The sequence below is a fragment of the Perissodus microlepis genome, chromosome 4 (assembly GCF_051167445.1).
Source record: "Perissodus microlepis isolate ML-2025 ecotype Zambia chromosome 4, ASM5116744v1, whole genome shotgun sequence".
NCBI lineage: Eukaryota > Metazoa > Chordata > Actinopteri > Cichliformes > Cichlidae > Perissodus > Perissodus microlepis.
This window is the reverse complement of record NC_140464.1, coordinates 23591552-23616396: the sequence shown is the minus strand read 5'-3', so window position 1 is coordinate 23616396 and position 24845 is coordinate 23591552. Positions and strand designations below refer to the sequence as shown.

The window sequence follows — 24845 nt, the reverse complement described above, 5'->3', positions numbered from 1 at the left end:
TTATTTAGTACCCTACATAACGCTACTTATTCAAATAGTGACTTAGTTCATATGTAACATTTCTGCCGCTCCCTTTCCAGCGCAGACTGTCCTTGTTTCACAACATCAACCATGCAGTTGTCACATGAAACAGCCCACTGATTGCACAATAAACACATCTGTGTGTGTGTAGACTGACATTAAGTGTGCAGAGGGCAGATCTCACTGTGTCCTTCACTGCCCATTACACTGAAGGATTTAAAGGCTGCTCACTAATCCTTTCTGATATACTTTCTATAATCACACAGAATGAAAAATCCACAGAGCAGCTAGCTCTCATTTCGACTTTTATTGTGGGAAAAAAAACAGGAAGGGGTGGGGGGTTAGCATACACTGAGGATGTGTGCAGCAGATCCTGGAGGTGGAGGTATGTCAAATAAAAATAACATCTTTTACAACATGCAATGCTGGTGACATATTCTTTTTGATTTTGCCGCTGGATGCAGTTTATATATACAGTAGGGTCACACTTATTTCTCCCCCCTGCCTGAAAGATGTTAACTTAATTACATTAAATGGTAAATAATATTCTTGCATAAAGTCAGTGCTTCTATACAAACTGTCTCGGTTCAGGAGGATCGTCCCTTTTAAATTTCCCCACGTTCTGCATGTGACACGGAAAGGACTGCTGCTCAAAAGGCACCAAGGAAGAACTGGTTCTCCATCACACGGATGCCACATGGGTGGAAACAGGCACCAAAACAGTGGGGTTCAGCGACCTTTGCCGAGGGTCCCTCGTGCCTCAGATCAGCTATGATCAGCTAGCGTTAAAGACTCAGTGCTAGCTGTTCCACCATGACAGCAGCCCGAGCCCTGGCTCACAGATGGTGCCCTGAAACAAAAAGTGGAAAAGGTCAGGATGTGTGTGATCCTTGACTTTTAGAAGAGTTCAAGCCACTGCACATCCACAAGGCTGTGTAGGTCTCTTGTTTCAGGAAAACGTATACATACCGGTCACATCATACTCAAATTCTTGGTGTAGTAGACACAAAGAAAATCAATGCTGGCTACTATGCTTTCACATAAAGCTGAAGAGCTGAAAAGAGCAACTTGTCACTATGGAAGAATTCTGATTTGACAGATGCCACTCACATTATCTATTCTGCTTACAGGTCTTGTTCGTTATGAATTTTCCATCAATTTTCTCCAGTTTTAAGCACCAATTAAGCTTCTAAATGATCTCCGGGTCTGAACACAACACAACACAGAAACAGCAGAAAAAAAGGCTTCTAAAAAGCTAAAGCTCCACTGCCACAAGTTTGACATTATTTTGCAATCCAGCATTTAAAAAGTTATCTATAAATAAGCATGTACCTAATTTTGTATGCATGAGTAAAGAGAGACAAAACTATTTGGGGCTTGATAGATTTTTTAACATGCACACACATAACATTTTAATAGTGACCCATTTTTAGACGTGAATGTAATGATATTTGTCTCGCATCAGTGTTGCACCTTCCTCTTACTTCTTTGTACACTAATGTAAATGTCCTGTATCAGTCAGGTTAGGTAAAGATAGCATGGTCTTCTGCTGCACTGCAAACAGCACGCCTGTCAGGAGTTCATAGGAAATATCTACTTTAATCAAGTGTTTTAGCTTGCTATCATATGACACAACACATCCCACTGCCTAACACAGAGGGATGCAAAAGTCTTGATCACTTTAGTCACACAGTGGTAATTACTTCTTTCACTAGAGCGATGAAAAGGATGGTTTTAAAAAAAACTTTCTTGAGTCCATTTAGAGACAGTTTGGTAAGAAAAACCTGGTTGACTCCTTCAGCCATACAGATGAAGGCAACGCCTTAATTACCACACGGTTACTGTTAGCGCCATAATTTGTTGGCCACTTTTTTGTCGTTTTTGCCTCTCAACATCACTGCAGTGGATTTTATATCGATCAGTCATAATGCGAGCTTTAATTCAAGGGGTTAAAGGAAAGCATTGCATTAAGTGTTACCAGTGTTGGGAAAGTTACTATTAAAATGTACTCCACTACAGATTACAGAATACATGTCCCAAAATGTATTTTGTAACGTATTCCGTTACATTACTCAATGAGGGTAACGTATTCTGAATACTTTGGATTACTTAATATATTATCAAGCTTTTTACAACTACATGAATCTACTATTCCTGTTTCTCTGGTTTATTAGAATAGAATAGAATAGAATAGAATGCCTTTATTGTCACTATACAGTTGTACAATGAGATACAGAGCATCTCCTACTCAGTGTAAACATGCTGGGGGGGGGGGGGGGGGGGGGGGTACAGTTCTGCAGCGCTATGTACATATGGACAGTATTAACATAGGGAAAAACATATATATATATATATATATATATATAATGTACAATATACAAGCCGTAAGTAATATGTAATAAATAGTGTTAAGTATATACAGTTGAGTTATTGCACATAGAATTGGTATTGCACAGTGGTGGTCCATAGAGGAAGTGGGAAGTGGGGGGGCTGTGTTATCTGTGCATGTGTGAGTTCAGGGTGGTTATCGCTTTGGGGAAGAAACTGTTTTTTAGTCTGTGGGTTTTTGTGTTGATGCACCTGTAGCACTTCCCTGAGGGAAGCAGGCTGAACATGTTGAAGCCAGGGTGGGAGCTGTCCTTGATAATGTTTGCTGCTCTGGTGAGGCAGCGGGAGGAATAAATGTCCATCAGGGAGGGGAGAGGGCAGCCGATGTAATATAATATTAATATAATATAATATAATATTATTAGTAATATTACTATTACTGAAGGCTACTCGCCATACCAACAGCAACTCGATTTTTAAATCTTAATATAAAATGAGTAACAGTAGGGTGGACATTAGGTAAGGCTGCACTTTTTGCAGTGATCTCATATAGAAAACTATTCCGTGCATATATAAAACAGGTACGAACCGTAGTAAAGGGACCTCTGGCTAATGCGTTGGGCTCCGTGTCGGGCTCGTAGCCAAAAACTAGCTTTACTTTGTTGTCTGGGTCAACTTTGCTAGCGAGAGACAGAGAAAGGCGTTGAAAGGCTGCTCCAACAGAACTTATTGTTTCGGAGGAAAACAGGAACACAGTGTACAGTCGAGTCTTAATAGCTTACTTACAGCTGGACTACACTGCCCATGAGGCTACATTCTTTAGGGCTATGCCTGTAACACTCTGCCTACTGTCCTCATATTAAAAGATTTTTTGAAAAATAATTTTAAAAAATATTTCTTCACGTCATAATGCAGGCTGCATGTAGAGGTGACCTGGGCCGCGAGATTGAGACACAGACATTAGAGCCTCTTAATGCATGTTTTTTTGGATTTCAACCAGCGTGGAATTACCAAAAATAGAAAGCGCATATCCTAACATATGAAACAGGAAAAGACCACCGTGTAATCCGTTGATTTCAACAAAGTAACTTTATTCTGAATACCACCTTTTAAAATGGTAACTGTAACAAAATACAGTTACTCATAATTTATATTTTCAATACGTAACGCCGGTACATGTATTCCGATGCTCCAGACATTTTTATACAAAGTCCGTCATGTACAAAGGGTCAGAATTAACTGATCAATAACAACGGGTTAATTGTCATTTAAAAATAGAGATAGTTTTTAATAACTGGATGAAAACACTTTGTAGTCAGTGACTGTGAAGTCTTGAAAGACCCGTGGTCATCGCCAAATGCTCCGTCTCCTCCTTTGAGATGCTCTACCTCATTCAGTAGCTGCTTGTTTGTGTTGTATTTGTGGGTGTCAGGTGACTGACTCAGCCACCGAAGAACCTCCCATTTCTTAAGTTAAATTTACAGTTTAATTCGGGTCATTATCCAGTTTTGCGGCATTTGTCTGAATCTCAACAGCGAGTTCAGCGCTCTACACTTCACAATTTATCCTGCTGCTTCAAAAATGGGTAACGTCATTAATAAACACTAGTAAACCAGTTACACAGGTATGTCTATATGTATATATGCAATAACATTTCCACTGCAACACTTCCATGTTTGACAGGCAATGCGGTATTATGTGGCTTATCACTCCTTCATACTTAACTCTATCTGTCAGTCAAGTTCGTCTTGTTTTCACTTTGTTGCTCTTTTAGATGTTTTCAGGTGAGATCTAATCGTACCTTCTTATCCTTGAGTGTAACCAGCAGTTTGCACTTTGCTATAAACTCTCTGTATTTCCTTTAATGAAAGTGTCTCTAGCTTGTACACTTTGGCACTCCTCAAAAGTGTTTCCGACTTGGTTAGATGTTGTGAAGTTGTTTTTCTTAATTCCATCATCACACACTTTAGTTGTCTTCTGTGGTCTTTTCAGGCCTTTTGAAGTTGCTACGCTGGTCAGTTCTTCACCAGCTTGTTGATTTGCCTCCTACTGAGGTTTCTGCTTCTCTGACATGTTTTTATTTGGATTTTCAGCTTAATAACTGCTTCTTTCACTGCCGCTGACATCTCTTTTGGCCTCATATACAAATTACAGTGAAAAGCAGCAAAAATGTGAGGCCACAAAACCAGTTTTCCAATTGAAAATCTTGGCTGTGTATAAATTTCTTAAACAGCCAATACAATTTTTTTTGTGAAACGCTTTGAATTAAAAGCTGAAAGTCTGCAATTTCACTGCACTTCAGTCACATCTGCCTTTTGATTTAAAACCAATTGCATTAGTAAAACACAGTTTTATGATGTTTATTGAAGACGATAAGAAAGTGTATTTTCTTACAATCAGCGTATATGGTGCCTCTTTCTTCTCCCCGCCGTCTTCTTTTGGTGGTGCCGTTGACTGTCCCGGTTGTGCCGTCGTATCAGAGGCGGCAGTGGCCGGGCCTGTTGGTGACGTGTCCACAAAGACTTCATCTGTCACCCTGAAACGGATCTCCTCTCCTTGGTCCATGTAGAGGTCATGGGCACCCTCATCGGTCTCATACTCCCAAAGCCAAACTTGCTCGGCTTCATCACTGAAGTGGCAACTAAGGAAGGCTTCACTTAAGCTAAGAAAATAACCTAAACATCATTTTGATTATAATAACAGGGATTTGGAAACAAAACTGCACTTTATGTAATTCACAGAAACATATGTCAGGATACAATTTTGCAGGCTGCTGAAGTGACTCTGGTGGAATGAGAATGTCATCAAAGAAGCCCATGGTCACTGTGAAGCAGAGAAGTGCTTTAGAAAGGTACTTTTATATTGCCTGCTGCAGATGAAAGTAGGGACACAGGAAGTTTCTTAAGCAGACTTTAAAGAAAAGCTTCACGATCTACGATCAGCTTTAAATACCTTGTAGAAAATATTTTAATCAAAAATCATATATAATGATGATTTTTTTATATACAGTATTTACAAAGACAGCACAATGAGAAGACTGCACATAAGATGCGACCGACCCGCTTGCATATGAACTTCTTTCTAAAGGCACAAAAATAGGGAGGAGAATATTTAAATCAAGCATCCAAACTGATTTACTAAAATTCACAACACACGGTGCTAATTGTTCCAATATTTAAAGCCAAAAAAAAATCCCGTGATCGTGGTGGTAACACTCCAGTAACTGCCACTGAAAGCTGTTTGGTATGTAGACTTGAAATAGGGTCTTGTGCGGTAAGTTTGACAACACGGTAGATGAGCTCATCCATGATTTTGAATGATGCGGTGGGACTGATTTTGTATTCTCCTGTTTCTATGATTTTTTGATACAGTGTTTGACATTTTGTAGGTTCCTGCTGTGCCTTCCATACTGTCTTATCCATAATGGAAAGTTATTTGGAGGGTACCAATAAAGCATACATGAGGGTGGCACCTTCTGGCACTGGAGACACTGACAAGTTATTTATATTTTTTAAGCAAACGTTTCCAAAATGTTGATTTGTAGACAGTCTCTGCATTACTGCACAGTTAATAGCTTAAATACTGGTTAAAAAAAACTTCTAAAGATGTCACCCTGAACTCTGGGAGATTTTGATGGTTGGTTTCGAGGCTAATATCAGTCAGCAAGGAGAATGCTTGTTTGTTGCCGCCCTAACCTTCCTCTGAGGGTGTGGAGAATAAACGTGCAGACACTTGTTAAAATGGTGCTGTGCAGATGTCAAAAATTACCGTAAACTCCCTCCTGACTGCAGTACTTGATCTTGCCGATGAGGATCTCATCAAGGAACGGGTGAAAAACAACATACCTGAAATGAACTGACACAAAGACCAGAGAAGGTAAGGAGGAGGTACCACTCACCACCATCTACCTTGTTTGTGCACTAACAGTAGAAAAAGGTGAGTGTCTGAGGTATTACAAGCAGTATATGACTTTAACTCAACTACAGCAAGGCTGTCTCAGCTATTTGATGATGATCGTCATACCTTTGGTGTGAGAGGCTCCATCTCCTGGGAATATATAGGAGTCCTCGAGTTTTGTGATGTCGTACAAGCAGATGCAGAGTCCCACGTTATAGACCACCTAATGTAAGCACAGCACTACACAATTTAACACACAAACTTCTGCTAAAAGGACAATATATGCTCAGTATTTTAGCTGCCAAATACTGGTATTATGTGCTTGCTAATAAATGCTTTCTTGTCTATAAATCAGGACTCTGCTATATGCCTAATATAAATACAGTAGCAACATATTTTTAAGGAAGAATATTAAATGTATCTTTTTTTTAGCCAAAAAGAAAGTAAAGAATATTTTTCAGAGGTGTTTTTAAACTTTTTAAAGACATGTAAATATTTACATTTCTCACAGAATCATTTCCATTTCTCATTATGGGTTGGAGTATAAACTGATGATGGCAGGTTTATTTACAGCACTGAGGTTCAGTTTCCGAAAGAAAGACCAGTCTTATCCTAAAAATGTTTGTAAATGGAATTCCCTATTAAAATTGTTGTATCTCAAGTCTAGGTGGCAATGCCATGTTTTCTCTTACTGAAGATGCCTCAATACATTGCATCTCTTCTCAAAGCACTACTCATGAGGTGAACCATCAAGAACTTCAGTGTTTAAAGGCTTGTACCGTTGAAGGAGACTAGTAATGGGTATCTAAAGGCTTTTTTGATCAGGCTCTGACCACAGGAGTAGTTCAGATAACCTGGATGGGTCTCAGCAAGGTTTAGGGTCACCAGATGCCATGGAATGATAATGATAATGGTAAGTGCTTTCCAGGATCTCACACAGGTGTTCAAGTTATCTAAGCCCTTTGTTTAGTGACCTACGCTAGTTTTATCTGCTAAAGGGCAAAGTGAAACCAAATCGTACAGAATAACAGAGCCACTGAATCCACTCAGTGCAGAGGTCTGGTTTTTCCTTGCATTTGCCACCCACGCGTATAGCTTAAAAATAAGAGGATGAATTTATAAAGGACCCTGGATGAACTGTTAGTACAGTTTATGTTTTGTGTGGTGAAAATTGATCCTAAGTCTGCTAGAATTGTCTCCATCACCTTGTTGGCCAGTTTCTTGTTCAGTTCCTCCGCTACAGCCTCGTTGAGTTGCCGGTGAAAATTCCACGGCGGAATCCGCACCGTGTCGACCATTTCCACCAGCACGAACATGATGACCGGACACTGGTCACCTACCCACTAATTAACATACGTTGAAATAATAATAAAAGCAATAAAAACATTAATTAATGATTAGAAAGTAGTATCCACGTTTCTTGTTTGTTTGTTTTTGCGACAGCTGATTTACGGCATGTCGCAATTCTAAACGACTACGGCAGGTTTTTGGTGCCACCTAGTGGATGTAACACTGCAATTGCTAACAAATACCGCAAACCATGGACTCGTTAGTGCAACATACCACGGCCTGCTACGACATGCCAGAAAGTGCCAATAGCTTGGAGGTTCTGGTACTTCATACCCCCGGCTGTGTAGTCCAGAAGGGTCAGGTCAAGTCAGAAAACCTGGTCTGTTGAGGGCAATTACCAAAGTCACCTTGAATTTGGTTGCTACTTTATTACCGAGATTACGGTAAGGGTGCTGAGTAGCTGAATAAGAAGTCTGCGCTGCAATTTTGAAATTGTTAATTTGTTAGCAAAAGTTCCATTCTGCTACTTAATCCAATACAGGTTTTTATAATAAATTATTATACATACATCATAAATCATAACCAAAAATGTGATGAGTCATAAATCATGTAATAATTAAATCCTTAAGAGCTGACGACAAATCTGTAAAGAAATTCCATTTTGACTTTCGTTCTATCGACAATTATTATTGATTGATTTTCATTACAACAAAGATTTAATAGGTTCCTGTAAATTATTGTTATTAATAATAACAATAATAATTCATGTTTAAGTTTAACTCATGTCAGTCCATGGTAACTGTCTTATCATACTAGTGTACATTTAAAAAAAATATTAGTGTTACATCTTGATGCATTCTCAATCATCCAGGAAAGTAAATCTCCAAAAGTCGATTCTGTTCATCTGGACATAGCGTTTTGTGGGAGAAACGTTTCATCACTCATCCAAGTGACTTCTTCAGTCTCAGCTGACTGCAGGTTTCCCCAAATCTTATAAACAGTACATTTGCATAATGACTGAAACCAGCCCACTGAAGGGACAATGGGCTGGGAGGTCAGTTCCTTAATCATAATTATGCAAATTCTCATGACCATTGATCAACAACCACTGATCAATGCCCACTGATCAATGGCCGTGAGTACCATTCACAGAGAGTTGGGGAATGGCTGCAATCACAGCATTGTAAGATGGCGAAAGATGTACCCTTAGGCCCCCTCCTCGATTCAGAGATGGTCTTTCCCTTTTCACGTAAATGGCCTCCTTGACTCCGCGCTCAATCCAGCGTTCCTCCCTGTCCTGTCCTGTTCCATCCTGGACAGGGAGGAACGCTAGTTTGAGCGCGGAGTCAAGGAGGCCATGGTTGTTGATCAATGGTCCTAACCCTAACCTTAAGAGAGCTGTGCATAAACAAATACTCCCAAACTTCAATAAACTGAGGCAACATTGTAAAGAAGAGTCGGTCAAAATCCCTCCTCCACAGTGATGCGAGACAGCAATAAAATCAAACAGAAAACCATTGCTGAAAGTTTCTCTGTGCTGCTGTTTTTCAGGAGTCACTTGGGGAACATCTTCAGGACCAAACATCTTGACTTTCAGCCCTTATTGGCCATGCTATCTATGATAGAGATGCAAAATCTATAGATTTCCCTTTTAACAGGAAGAAACCTGTGGCAGAAGCAGAATAAGGGAGGGGTAGCTTAAAAATAAATAATAATAATAATAATAATAATAACAATAGAAAATTCAGTGAAATTATCAACAGAAAGGATGTTTGAACAAAAAAGTTCCAAACTGCTTTTAAAATAATTCACAGACTCCACTAAATCTTAGTGGTGTGCCGTACTGCAAATTTTGGTATCCATCCAACACCAAGTATATGCATTTACTGCCAGTTGGTACTACCAATACCGATACATTCACATTACAAAGGCAGTAAAAATCAATGTGTCATGATTTAGGAGATGAATCATTATCAGTTTGCAAAACTCTGAACATATTTTAATGACAGCTGATGTTTACTCTCCACTTGAGTTAACACAGCAAAACACACTTTTCAGCTTTTTGTGAATTTTTAAACTGAGTTGGGGGGAGTTTTGTTACTTTTTTGACACATGGAATGTAAATGTGCATTTCTTTAATGCATGAAGCCTCAGGGTTTGTGTTTGTGTGAACAGTGTGATTTATAATCGCCTGCACCAACATCGTGCCAAATGCATTTGCCTTCTGCCTGTTAGATTTTAACTCACAAAAATGTACTTGTGGGAAACCAGCACAAGTACAGGGGAGAAATTAGAGCACTGTGTGTGCTGCCCCCATCCGTGCACCCAGCAACTGAATCAGGAGGAGCCACAGTCAGCTGATCTGGAGTCAGTTTCAAAGTAGCAGAGGGCCCAAAAAATGCACCAGTGGCTGAGCCCACCAAGGAACAGATGCTCTTTAAAGAGCTCATAAATGCCGTAATTACAAGCGCCTCAAGAAAAGCAAAGGTGTCGCCATCCGATGAGATTCAGCGTCTCTGTGGCCGCAAGTTAAAGAAAAACCACTAAAAAGCCATTTTTAAAGACATTTCAAAGGTGCTGGATATTCCACCTAATCTTGTCATCACTGCACTGGCTGTAGCTCAGCCGCACCAGGAAGTGGTCATTTCTATATTCAAAGATCACCTCTTCCGAAAGAAGCGAAAACTACGAACAAGGTTATTCTCATGGTGTGGAAAAACAGAGGACGACGGAGACCAACTACCAGAAACTAAAAAGATCTCCAAAACACTTTTACAAGAGTTTGAAGATAATATATTTCCAATCACCATCTGTCACTATGTGCGCAGCTATCAGAACAACGAGGAATACTCCACTGCCATGCAATTCTAGGAACCTATAACACTATGCTTCTCCTTGCTTTTCTTGATGGTCTAAGACAACATATGTTCCAGCTGGACTACAGGGAACCAGCACAGCCAGAGCAGCCTCACTAAGTTGTTGTTTGGGATAATGTCAGCTTCCATCGTGCTGCTCTGGTTCATTACTGGTTTACCAAAAACACTAACGTCCTTCTGCCTGCGCACTCTCCCTTTCTAAACCCAATAGAGGAGTTATTTTCGGCATGGTGGTGGAAAGTGTACGACAGAGAACCATATGTCCGTGTTCACCTCCTACAGGCCATGGAAGAAGCCTGCCTAGATTTATCAGTAGATGCATGCCAGGGGTGGATCAGGCATGCATGAGGATTTTACCCCCACTGCCTGGCCAGGGCCAATATAGCCTGTGATGTGGATGAGATTTTCTGGCCTGACTCAGACCAAAGACAGGATGCTGAGGTGGAATAATGTTTTTGGTGTGTGTTGTACTGTATGGTACATGAATAAAAATGTGCTACTGTATATGCCACTGTATATACATTGGTTGCGTCTTTTGTGTTCATTATGTGAAAAGGTTTAGAGGGGAAGAACCACAAGCAACGCAACTTGCCAGTTTTGGAAATATTGTTTTTAATTTATTGCACCAATGTGTAAGACTATGTTATAGTGTGTGTGTTTTTGAGGCCTTGTGTGTGATGTCTGTGGGCAAAGTTTGGTTTTTCAGCAAGAGTGAATGGTTTTGAGTTTAGAGCTTCATTTTGACCCGACAATACAATGTTTGGGAAATTGGGTGAGACGTTATGGATTTGTGTTTCCTGTTTGATCCTTTTGATTTGTGATCCTCTGGAGCTTCTTCTGAACTGAGAGAGCAGTGAATCCAGCTGATGGTGAGCGTGTTGAGTATTTACCTAAACAGACCACTACTCCCCAAAATCCAGACTCTGTGTTTCCCTTCCTCTTGATAGACTCTTCTACCACACCAAGCATCCAGCTTGTACTGTCTCCAACCTCGACATCCCAGCTGTGAGTCCCTGAGTTAAAGCCCTCAGAGCTCATGACAGAATAGAACCAATCAAACCTCTCTGGATTATCAGGAAGCCGCTGCCTCGCTCCTTCTCTCACTGTTCAGATCTTCAGACAGGATAAGGTCTGGATGAGCAGTGTTTGGGTCCAGAATGAGAGGAGTGTAGGAGACCATGTCCTTCATGTTGTTCCAGATGTTGAAGGTCAGGTTGCCCAGGTGTTTGGCTCAGTCTATCAGAGCTCCTGAAGGCAGCTGTGGATCATCCAGCAGGGGGCAGCACTGGACTTTTTCAAACTAGAACTGAGGGTGGTATAAGAACCAGAAAGGGCATGTTTAGAGGTGTGGGCCCGCTCCTGAAATTAAGATATTTTATCTCCAAAAATGTGTGAGTGTGACAGCAGAGTGCAGGTGTTTATTGCAGGTCAAAAAACATTTTCTGAAGCTCAGAAAATAAATTGTGACTCAGTGTTGTCAGTTTTTGTTTCAGGCTTTGTTCTGGTTATTTGTCAGTTTCCCCAACAGTGGGAGTGTTGTCCAGTCACACAAAAACAGGTGGTGTTTAGATGGATTCACTTTGTTACAGACCTATAAAAGTGAAATGGATTGTAAACGTGTGTTTTTGGCTCCTCTCACTGAACAACCAGCAGTTACTGCAGGGGTGGGCAACTCCAGGCCTCAAGGACATCACCCAGAGATGGGCCTGAGATGGCCCTAGACATCTCAGGACTCATACACAGTGTGTGTGTGTGTGTGTGTGTGTGTTTTATATATATTTTATATTTATATATATATTTTTTTATTTTTATATATTTTTATATATATATATAAAAAAAATCTATAAATATATCTCTCTCACGTGTGTGTGAGAGATATATATATATGTATATACTTATAAGAGGCTTTTGGAACTGAATTGACCTGATGCCTATAGCAAAGATAAATGACAGTTGAATGATATTAATCCTAGAAAAAACATACAATATCAATCAATACACTGGGATCATTAAGTCTGAGAGCTGCTTTGGATTAAAACGGTTTTTCCACCACTTTTTTCATCTGCAGGTCACATGTGACTGTTGAGCAATCCAAGCAATTAGTTACATTTTCCACATAAAAATATAAGACCTTCCCTTTGATTACATTTTCTCTATGTAGAATATTGAAGGGATGGTGGGAGTTGTTAAACATAAATGCGATGAGATCTCATTGAAAATGGAACAAATACGTTGTTGAAAAAACTCACCACTTGATAGCACCAAACTACACACAAAGTCAAATAACTGAACAATGAATTATTGAATTTACAACCTTTGCTGAGCCTCCCTAGAAAAATATTCTCATTGAGTTTTATTAAACCACTGCGGTGTTGCTTTATTCATGGATACATGTCAAAGATGTTTTAATTTTATTATACTACAAGTCATGTCATTATGAACATGTAATAAAACCTCGAACACTTGCTTGGACACCTTTCCTTGAACCGTCCACATGTGGTTTTGCAGGGCTCCTCAGACATATGATTTGATTTGGGTTTGATGTTTTGGGAGTCTAAACTTGTAAAGCTGTGGCAAGTAAAATCATTGGTGTGGTGTGAGAATGGGCTCGTTCGGTGAAACTTGTACATTTTTGCACTAATTTACAACATAATTTACTCTTCAGTAAAATCTTCCAAAAAAACCCCACCAAATATAACAGTTTGACATGTTTAAAATGGTATTTTTGCACGAACAAGGGGGTTTTTTTGTTTGTTTTTAAAAAAAAAAACAAAAAAACTATTAGCCAAAAACTTGGCATAACTCAGCATGATGTGCTGTGTGTCCTTACAATACATCTGAGGAAACAATAGACTAATAGTATCTGGACTTCCCTGAGCCTAGTTCTGTCTAAGGATGACTATTGTTGTGATTTGGCACTATATAAATAAAATTCAGTTGAGTGATGGATCAAATTTTTCAGCATGACAATGATCCCAAACACACTGGCAATGTAAAAGCAAACCTGGATAGGAAGAAAAATAAACACACACACACACTGTGGAAAACTATCAGCCATGGATTGGCCTCCCCAGAGCACAGACCTCAACATTATTGAAGCAGGATGGGATCATCCTGACAGAGAACAGAACAAAGCCAACATTGAAAAGAAGAGCTTTGAATGTCCTTCAAGAAGCCTGGAGAACTATTCCTGAAGACGACTTAAAGAAATGTCAAAAAAAACTGCCTAAGAGAGAATAAGTGTGTTGAAGAATAAAGGTGATCGTACCAAATTTTGACTTTCAAGCTTGTTAGAATTGCACAGTTTTTTTTATATATGCACCTATATTTCCATTTCCTAGCTAAATATAGAGAAATGAGTGACTTGATACTTTTGCACAGTACTACACATTTATATTTCTTCCAAAAAACATATTCTCAAAAGCAAAATATAATGAAGACAGTTTATCGTCTTTGAATTTTACCAAGGTGCTAAACAACAAACACCAGAGACATCAAGGCATGTTCCCTACAAAATCATTTGATCATTAAAGACTGAACCAAATATCACAAGTTAGACACTGACCTGCCCACACGTTCAGTTCCTGCAGAGCATGAAAATAAAATCAAGAGGAATCATTTCTGTATTGGTGCAGACTTTTTTCTCCCCACATTATTCATTTACTGGCACTTTCTCCACCCTCAGCCACTTTTCCTTCTGCTGCTCCAGCATTGCAATTAGATGTATTCACAGCTGAACATTTATTATTCATGACACCTCAAACACTGACACCTCTGCCATCACTAAAGCCACTCACGCGGACACAAATCTGCTGGTCTCTGTCCTGCTTAAGGGTGATTTGTACTGCGGGTTGCGCTGGTCTGTCTTTGCAGTTTCTCACAGTAAGGTTCAGCATTATCAACGCGATTACAAGTGCTTAATCAGGCAAAAAAATAATTTAATAAATGAATATCATCAACATGGCATTAAAAACATCAAGACATTCACAACGTGCTTTATTCAGGTCACTGGCAAACACACCGCCGTACGGAGCGGAAGACAGCTCAGCGCCCTCTCATGATGAGATACAAAAGGTAGACATGATATGGCAACGTAAGGACACTGAGTGACAACATGTTAAGCACACTGTGGTATGGCTTATTCAGATTACATTCAGCTTTTTGCATTAGGGAGACATTAGCTACTAAAAAAACAAAAAACAACATTTGAGCAGAAACAAAAAGTAGCTTTCAAGCGCTTTAAACAGACATCACATGCAGCAAAAGAATGATAATCACTAAGCCCGAACTGCACTAAACTGAAATAATACACTGAATGGAATTTTAAAATTTTCAGATTGCTGTCAATTGTTTTAAAAGCCTTGATTGTAGTTAGAAGACAGCAGACTTGATCCTATGCTGTTTGACCTTTCACATTAAAACCATGCATTCACAAGTACAGTTACCATGACAGCTCCAATCACTGACGCCACAGAACTAGGAACAATAAAATTTAAAGACACTGTCGAGGACGCTTCTTCATTACTGGCCAATATAACTTCAATAATTAAAGTGGACCTATTATGCTTAAAGGTTGAGGAGTCCGAACCACAGGCTATAAGTGACCTGTTAGTAATTACAATGAAGGGCACATTTACATTTAGCTAAGCTGCTCTTGCAGTTATGCTAAAGCTTGCGAGCTTTGATTAGAAGTAATAGCAGTTATACTGTACTGTCAGAACACTTTACTGGCCACATACCAATACCTTTGGTATTTCTTTACAGTTTTCCACTTTAGTGTCAATTTCAGCCACTTTCCTCATCTATACAACTATTAAAGAGGATATACTTTATGCAAACACTGAAATAAATATCCAGTGTTCTGTCCCACAATAAGCAGCGTAAACTTGTCTGTAAAACCTTAAACTCACTATCTTCTTCTTCTGGATCAAATTGGGAAGTCGTGAAACTGCATTTTAATAGGCTTACAGTTTGTTTTCAGAACTTTATAAACGGGTACATGGAGATGGCGCCAGTCACCTGCACCAGATTCTGTAGTAAAAGTCAGGTGAAGAGCAGCCAATCAGCAGGAAGGTGGCTAAAAGGGACAGCTTGTTTCACACACTGGATGAACTAAGGTGCCCAATATAAAGTAAGATAAATACCGACTACTGTGTGAATCGTGGGAAGTTACACTACTGGAGCCCAGCAATGAAAGCATGGCTCTGTAAATTAGAATAATAATACAGCCACTTTAAAATGTCTTACTTCTTCAATTGTCCAAACACAAATGTGCACAAATCACAGACAAATGGTCAGAATCAAAAATAACAATAAATACACAACAGAGATTTGTTCAGAACACATCCCCAGCAAAGGTTTGTTAAATAAAGGACAGGCAACTGTCTGAAATCAAAGCCCGGATGGCATGAGAAAGAATTTCCTCTCATAATAAAAACTATACAAAACAAAAAGCGTCCTCAAAACTGTTCAGCGTCTGGTCAAAGTCACTTCATCTAAACACGACGAAACCGAAAAGATTATCAGTACAGCGAACACCCCAACACCACGACAGCCTCACACAAGTTTAAGACAACAGTGAAATCTAATACATTTAGGTTAAGAGGCTATAAAATCTTCCTGAATGTGTGAGTAATAATAATAGTGAAAATGCTCAGCAGGAGTGAATACCAACAGGTTTCGGCAGCTGCTGGCTCTATACATGGTTAAATTCGTGTGCAATTACAGTACATGCAACTTATCACATGGAGCTGAATGAATCCAAGTTCTTCTAACTTCTTCATGCATGAGCAACCCAGCAGCCCTTAGTGCTCTCACGGGTTAAGTCTAACTCGGTCAAATTCAGACTGTAGCAGGACATTCATCTGTGCAGGAATGTGCTTTAAAATTAATTCATAACAAAGAGAGGATGAAAAATAAGTGTGGATGTGCAAAACGAAGAAAATTAAAGTGTTTTGACCTTTGAAAGTTCTGCGGTGATTTTCAAATAGATAGGAATGTCACGAAAACCTGCTGTAATAAGCCTCCGCGGTGCTAATTAGGTGTCGTAAGCAGACGTCAGTCCTCGATGGGCACAAAGTGTCAGCATATGTGAGTTTGTTCCCATAAGCCTGAAAAACATGTTTACATATAGCGCGAATGAAGTCAAAGCTGACAAACTGCTCCGTGACTGGTAGGTGTTGACACTTAGCTGAGACCGAACCTGCTTGCAAGCTGCCGGCTGAGCACACACGAGCAGTGGCGTCAGATTGAGTTCTGTAACATTTAACAGGTGTGTGTGTGTTTGTGTGTGCGCCAGCCTTCATCCGCTCTGTTGCTCTGCTCGGTGGCTGCGTCAATATGCTCCAGATCGAATACACTCAAGTGATCCGCTCACACACAGTCACAACTCACTCTGTATCCTTCTCCCTGCTCCGAAGGAAAAAGACAGCAAGGCAAAGAGAGACGGAGAGATGGAGCACAGATAAAACAATAACCAGTGCAGTGAGTTTTGTCCTGAAACTAAACTGACCTTAGACCTTATTAAGATCACATTTGGTCCATTAAAAAGTGAAATATCACAGATGAATTCTGCAAAAATGTAACAATCCTCCTCCCTGTGTAGTATTAGATCTTATATAAAATGCTGGTGGTGTAGTTAAAACTAAAAGACGGTGCTGCTGCACTTCTGCCATTGGGCTGTAGGTACTGCTGAGTGATGAGCTGACTGAGGTAGAGCAGTATCTGGCTGTCCTCCTCGCCAAGCCCCAGCTGCTCCTGCAGGAAGCACCGGCGGCGGCTCTCCACGACCTCGGGCCCCTCGGTGGCGCTGACTGGCAGGTGGAGGTGATGGGTGAAAGTGAACAAGAAGGCCTTGGCTGCTAGGTGACAGAGTGTACTCTGTAAGTGGAGGAAGTAGGTGGAGCCCCGGCGGATGTAGGTGCGGTGGTCAGCGATGTTAGCGAGCAGCTGGCCACGATACGGCGGGCAGCGCAAGGTCTTCTGGTCAGCGTCCAGGATGGAGATGTAGCGGCTGTAGCGGGAGAGCGAGTAAAGCATGCTAGAGCCCAGAGGGGATGCGACCCTGTGGGGAAGAGAGAGCGAGACAGCGATCCTTGTTAGTTCTCCCTCTCTCCCGTTACTCAAAAACAACTAAGGCAATTCTGAATGCTACTCATGAGTCTCATGATAAAAGGAACTATCAGGAGTTCAGCAACCACACTTGGAACATTTCAGGCTCCTGAAAATTCATCTCATTGCATCCTCCCTTATTTTTGGCATCATCACATTGCCTAGCAACTGGCAAAAATTACCTGTGTAGGGTTTATGCACCTATAACACCTGGTAAAAGACAAGGTCATTTTTAATTTTATGCCAATAACACCTAATCTCTAAAAAAAAAAAAAAAAAAAAAAAAACTTATGCATGATACATTATGATGTCTCTATTTTGCCTAGCAACCACCTAACAGAATATAATCACAGGCCAAACTATACTGTAGCATGTGCATGTAATAGTTAAACCTAGTATGCAAAGGGCTGTGTTTGGAAAAACAATTAGACTAATGAGAACAATCTGATGGGACACAGAAATCACATCTGATGTACAGTGCAGCAGATAACTGAAACAATATTTTAAAAGTGGGTAAAAGCACCAAATTAAGGGCTCTGTGGAGCCATTAATTAAAAAAAAAAAAATCCCATTAGCCACTTGAATTTTCAGTTACACAATTTTCCAATTTGGCCTGTATTACAGTTTTATAAAACTGCTGTTTTATGTCACAACTTCAATCACTAGATACATTTTGAAGGTTTTACTTTTGTTTTGTTTTTTATATACTTCTGGCTATAAGCAAGACTTCAAACTGTCTTCAGAGCTTCTCCATTGCAAGAAAAACTAAATGTTACTTTAACAGTCCAAGGACAGCTACAGTTGCACAGAGGTGGGGAGATCAAGGAATTAATTTTTTATCCCTTTGATAGCACCATCAACTGGGTAGCAACTGGGTTTGGATATTTAACTCTCATCCACTTACAATTTATTTGCACGTGACTCATTTAATTTCATGCATTCAAGGCAACATCTGTTCAGCTGTTTACCTACGTTTTTGATTTGGCTTTTTTTTTTTAATATATATTTATTTTTAAAAACAGGCTAACACAGGAAGATGGATAGCCGTTTACGGTCATATAAACAGCCACTTCATATTGGTCTTTGGACAGGTTCAAGCTGACTGATACACCACTGCACTGCCCAGCTGTTTGTTATATACAGTAACTTGTGTAACTAATCTAACTATGCTACCAGGTGTTTGAGATTAGTTAATGTTCTCCCCTTTCCTTGTTTACTTCATTGTAAAGTAACACAGTGAGGAATCTTTGAGTCTTTTTCTGACCAGAATATATATCCTTCAATCTGCATATTTAAAAAAACGAAAAGAAAAGTAGGATATTTAAAAGTAGAATGGGAGGCAGAGCCTTCAGCTCCCAGGCCCCTCTTCTGTGGAACCAGCTCCCACTTTGGATTCAAGAGACAAACACCTTTTCTACTTTAAAGATTAGGTTTAAAACAGTCCTTTTTGATAAAGCACATAGTTAGGGCTGGATCAGGTCACCCCAATCCTCCCTTATTTTTGTCACACCGCAACAGCCTCAAGTTGCTGGTGGATTCCCATGGTGCACTGGGCGTTTCTTCTTCACTCAATATGTGTTTACACAACACTCTGCATGTAATCTGCATTGTCAGGGATTGTAACATGTAGTCCTTTTACTGAAAAAAAAATAATCTCTGGCTTTCTGGCACCTTGAAGTGACTGTTGTGATTTGGTGATAGAGAGTTAAATTAAATAGACTGTAATTTTTGTGAGTCATTTTAGACTTTTAAAGTTGACTTCTAAATGGAAGATTAATGATTTGTGATTTCACACTAAGATCATTCAAAAAGGCAAGTTTTTTTAATAATAAAAGAGTTTATGTACCAATTCTGATACTTTATCTACTTATGAATGATTTCACTGTAGTGTTACATTACCTGCTGCACAGCTTTAGCATTGCACAATTCAGCAGAATCTGAATGTTATACTTGTTGTGTATGTATCAACTGAATGAGTGTAACAAATACACTCAGTCGCCTTGGATCCCCATCTTGTGTGAATGACTTTGGGGGATTCGCAGCCCACGCTGTCACCAGAAAGATGAGTAGGAATGAAAAAGAAGTTCAGGGACAGATGTGCTCAAGGTTGTGTTGCGTGTATGCTTGGCTGTGTGAGTCATCAAAGTGTGAGTCATGGGGGATGAGTAAGAGTAGCGTACGGCGCAATACAAACAAGAAAATGTAGAATAAACAGTCACTTCAAACTTCACATTGATGGAGACTTGCTAAGGTTCTGTGAAAAGCAAACTTTATGCTTTATTTAATCTTTGTTAAAAGCATCATCACTCTTTAGTTTGATTTTCCTAGTACTACCCTGCCTGAGCTTAGAAAGTATGAATGTCTGTGATTAACTACCTATAATACCGAAGTGCATCAGAGTTTGACTCCATTCATACCTCTGCAATCCAATGAGTTTCCACCTCTGCAGGTCGGTCAGGGTGAAGGGACAGGACAACCAAGCTTGAACCCTCTCTCCACACTTCCCCGGAGCCGGTACGAAGAGAGCCAGAGCCGCCACCAACCGGCGGACTCTCCCCTCGTCTGCCCCGAGCACCACCAGGGTTCTGCCACTCAGCAGGCACCACAGGGCTTGGATGGCAAAGGGGTACTGACGCACAAACCTCAAGGCTCCTTGGCCAGCCTTCTTCCTCTGACGCAAGGTCACCACTGCCCCATAGCCGAGAGGTGATGCGGTCTGATCGGACCCCGTGGAAGCACTCATGGTGCAGTCTGACCCATCCTCCGCCGAAGTACGGGAAACTGCATCTCCAAGGAGGCTGCTAGGCAGCTCCAACCCAGTCACAGGGCTCTCCGAGCACGGAGAGCCGACAGTGTAGTCATCCTGGAGTGGAAGGAGGGCCTGGGGTTCCTGGTTGACCACAAGGGTTTGAGAGGGCTGCAGATGGGAGTTTTGGCAGAGACGAGGCACCGCCTCTGGGGCAGAAGCCTCATAGAGGAAACCCTCCTGGGCCATACAGCATGCTGTGTCTATCGGAACCAGCAACTCAGACCCACTTACTCCTTCGCACTCCTCCTCCCGGTTGGCCTCAAGCTCAGACACCACTTCCAACAAAGACACGGGTGTCTGGTGTCCAGCATTCTCACCTTCATCCTCCCCTGCAGTTGTCTCCATCTCTTCACTGCTGCTCTCTCTCTCCAGGTTATGGTTTGGGTCAAGGGTCAAGTCAGAGTCAGGATCAGGATCAGGTGCTTCTGACTTCATACTAACCAGACTCTGCGGCATCTCTGCTAGACCCACTCCACTCTTATCACTGCTGAAGCTTCCTTTGGTCTCCTCTGAGCTCTCCTGGGTTTCAAGAGTCTGGTCTGAAGGGGAGGACTCCAGATGACTCTCCCCAAATCCGAGCTCACTCTCCTGAGTAACACTGGTCTCAGAAGCTGGGTCTAGATGCTCCGGACGTTCCAGCGCATCCAGCTCATGAGGTTCTGGTGTCAGAACAATAGGAGGCGGATTTAAGAGTACATAATTATCTACAGCATGGTTCACAGCACAGAATGGTCTTAGTGTTCCCAGTTCATCCTCGTCATCATCACTGAGGTCCTCCTCAAACAAAAAGGAAGTGACTCTCTGTTTTCTCTGCAGTGCCTTGTCCAGGCGGCGTGTGTAGAGGTAACACAGGTCACCCCGGAAACTTCTTTCTGTCTCCTTCAGGAGCTCCACAGTGGCCTCATAGAAAGTCTTGTCACACAGCTCCTGCAGGGTCTTCAGGCGCTTGTCAAAACATTTGGCAGATTTAGCTTTGATCAGCTGTGGCGTGTAGGAGAGCTTGCGTTTAACACCCTCCTCCTCATCATCATCATCATCTTCACCTTGTCCACGAGGATGACCCTGTCTGTCCTCTCCTTTCCCCGCTTTCTCACTGTAACCACAAGGGTAGGCAATCTTGGCGTATTTGTTCAGCAGCTCTTCGCACTCACTCAAGCACTCGTCCACACACTTTTGGCAGGTGACAGCGTGAGGATCCCGTCGTGGACGGCGGTGGTAGGAGCTGATCTGCTTCAGCAAGTCTCTGTGTTCAAAAATGCTCTTTTCCACGTTGGCCAGTTCGTTGGCCTTTTCCACAGCATGAGCAGAGTACATGCTCTGAGGCCCCGCCTCTCTCTGCAGGCCCTCCTCCCGCTGCAGCACAGAGTGAGTGTACCTGAGGAGAGCACAACAGAGATAGTGATCGACCTGTTTTTCACACAGGGATATAAATATTACCTGACACAACAGGATAAGACTAACCAAGCACAGGAAACACTGGATACCTGCAGCTGAGACCCACATCTTGGAGCAGAGTGGGGATCATTTTATTTTTAGCAATGCTATTATTGTGGCTCCAATGATATCTGTATTGATCTGCTAACTGATTTTACCAATACATCGATCAATAGTAAAATGGATTTTTTGACAGCTACAAAATGGATTAAATTCTGTACAGAAATACAATCACAGGCCACTTTACGAGATATAGCTGTTCAGATATCTAATCAGTCAATCACGTGGCAGCAACTCAAAGCATTTAAGGAATGTTTGAAATATTTCAGAAGCGACTGCTATTACTGTGCCACACAAACATCTCTTGGGTTGACAGAGACTGGTTTGAAAAACAGAAAATGTCCAGTGAGCGACAGTTCTCTGGGAGAAAAGACCAAAGGGGAATTTCCAGATGGCAGGAAGGCTACAGCTACTCAAATAACTGCTTGTTACAGCCAAGTTATGCAGAGGAAAGTCACTGAACACACAACACGTACAGCAGCTGAAGACCACACTGGGTCCTGTCAGCTAAGAACAAAAAACTGAGGCTACAGTTTCTTGTTACGTCACAGTCCACCTGAGTGTTGTTGCTTACCATGTCCATCCCTTTATGACTACAGTGATCATCTGATGGCTGCTTTCAACAGAATAACACATCATTTCAAAAAACATAAATCATCTCAAACTGGTTTCTTGAACATGACAATTAGTTCACTGTACTCATACGGCTGCCACAGTCACCAGATCTCAGTGGAAGATCAACTGTGGAACAGGAGATTCACATCACAGATGTCCATGCGACAAATCTGCAGTAACTGTGTGATGCTCTCATGTCAATACGGATCAAAATCTCTGAGAAAAGCTTCTAGCATCTTGCTGAATCTAAACCATGAAGAATTAAGGCTGTTCTGAAGGTAAAAGGGGGGCCGACACGGTGCTTCAAAGATGTACCTAATAAATTGTCTGGTGAGGGCACATTGTTGCCGGAGGACAGGATAATCCTCTCAAACCTATCAACATAGTATCAATTAAATGTCAGATTACTCATATTTTTAATGCCATCATGTTAACATTTGATTCAAATAACAGCTGTGCCAAAGCTCAGCCTCACAGTTCAAATCAAACTAGTTAATCAAATTATATCAAATCAAACTAATCTCTCATCACTTATTTTCTGCTGGCTAAATGTCCAAACACACATGTTTTTTCCTTTAAGGGTTGAGAATCCCCTACCTTCCATTTAGAGCACCTGTTTGTGTTATAGAGTGTCAGTACTCTACAATGACACCCATCCCTGATCCTTCTAGCCCACAGAAACACAGAAGCATCATTCTAGCACACATCAGTAGATCAAGCTGCCAAGAAATCCTGCTCACTGAAAATCTCAATACAACTATCTGATGTAAACTTCTTATTTGGATGAAGTCTTTTTAAACTGTATGTAGGAGAACAGTTAAGGTTGCGCTGGCATTCTTACTCAAGGTCTCGGAGCTTCCTCTGGAGTTCCTTGGCAAATGCTCTCCTGTTCCCAGCCTTCAGGCACTCTGAAGCCTGCGAGAAGCGAAGAGAAAGCTCCTGAAACTGCAGCATGATCTTCTTTTCATCTGCTGCAACGTAGGCCATGCAGAAGGGCCGCACGAAGCCTCTCGCCTCAAGGTCATAAAGGGTAAGGTGATGCACATAGGCAAATGCCCCCTCTTTCGAGTCGCCCAACACCACCCTGGAGTCCTCCACAAAGCTGAGCCTTGGGTAGCCAGTGCCAGGCGGATGCCCCACGAAGGAGGCCTGGTAGTCCACTGACATGATGCGCAGGGAGAAGTAGTTGAGGTCGAAAGTGCCACAGACTTTGGGATCATCTGGGATAGTAAGGAGAGGCTGTGGGCCCACCTGTTCAGAGAACTCTGAGATGAGGATGAAGTCTTTGGTGAACTTGGCATAGGAGGTTTTGGCCCAGGGGTTGGAGTCAGCCAGAGGATAGAGGGGGACAGAGAACTCCTCTGGGAGAGGCCAGGGATCAGGACTGGTCTGCCCATACTCGTCCTCTTTAGCGAAAGCCACCACATCCGGGGAGCCTATCATAGTGGTGTTTCTAAGCAAGACATGAGAAACACAAGACACGAGTGCAGTTCCACTAATAGCCTTAAAAAACAGTTAAATTGGTCATCCTGCACTCACACAGTCCATAAAGCACCTCGCCAGGTGATGCTGATTAAGCGACTTGAAAAGGGTCCAAGAAAATCAATCTGTTTTATATAAGTCATAAAGCGGGGGGACACACAGGTGTCCCTAAAGGCATCTGCGCCCCTGCATAGTTTAGTCCACAGAAGAGGATCGCTTATTTAAAAAAAAAAAAAAAGAAAGAAAGAAAGCAGCTGACTCACAGAAACACAAATGAGCGTCTGTGTTAACAAAAGCAATTATCCAGCGCCAATCACAGCGTGCTAGGAGGCATCAGGCCATCCCTGCTGTGCAAGAAGGAGAAAAAAGGATAAAGCTGCTTTAGCGGAGAGCTTGTTCTCTCCTCCTCTTCACGTCTCCCCTGTATCACGGTAATTTCTGAGTCCGTGGCTCAAACACCGGGGCCGCAGAAACGCCGCTTATAGCTTGAAGCGCTGCACTGAATTCCCACAGTCAGACACGGACGCCATGTTTACTCAGCTGCTTGCCGCCCGGTCACGTGATCAACGTAAGTCCCGTGTGAAGGAAATCCACCATGAAACCGAAATTCAATTCAGTTTATTTTATTTTATTTGAATTCGTCAATATAGAGGTTTAAAGCACTCCACGGGTATAAATGCATATTAGGAAATAAGATCTGTTTTTTTTTCAAAATTATTATAGAGCCTTGAAAGCTACTAATTAATTATCAATTTTACATTTTAGAGATTTAAAAAACAAACAAACAATGTAATATATTCTAAAAAGTAAAACCCAATTATCAAACTCCAAATTACCAATAGTAAGTTATTCTGGCATGTAAAAAATGGGTGTATTTAGAGTGTATTTTATTTTTTTAACAACCGAGTAACATTGCGTTAGCG

General features: G+C 41.3%; 2 protein-coding genes across 2 annotated transcripts; both read right to left on the bottom strand.

Annotated features, from left to right (window-relative positions):
* Positions 1-313: 313 nt before the first annotated feature.
* Positions 314-7731, bottom strand: polr3h (polymerase (RNA) III (DNA directed) polypeptide H). Its single transcript, XM_084926585.1, has 6 exons — positions 7452-7731; positions 6373-6469; positions 6118-6204; positions 5109-5172; positions 4744-4978; positions 314-871 (listed from the first exon to the last, which is right to left on the bottom strand). The coding sequence occupies exons 1-6, from the start codon at positions 7560-7562 to the stop codon at positions 821-823; spliced, it is 645 nt and encodes a 214-aa protein (XP_084782711.1). The 5' UTR covers positions 7563-7731; the 3' UTR covers positions 314-820.
* Positions 7732-14329: 6598 nt separating this feature from the next.
* smcr8a (Smith-Magenis syndrome chromosome region, candidate 8a) lies at positions 14330-24488 on the bottom strand. Its single transcript, XM_084926581.1, has 3 exons — positions 23282-24488; positions 19940-21706; positions 14330-17475 (listed from the first exon to the last, which is right to left on the bottom strand). Exons 1-3 carry the CDS (start codon positions 23881-23883, stop codon positions 17019-17021), a joined length of 2826 nt encoding a protein of 941 aa, XP_084782707.1. The 5' UTR covers positions 23884-24488; the 3' UTR covers positions 14330-17018.
* Between the last annotated feature and the right edge of the window lie 357 nt (positions 24489-24845).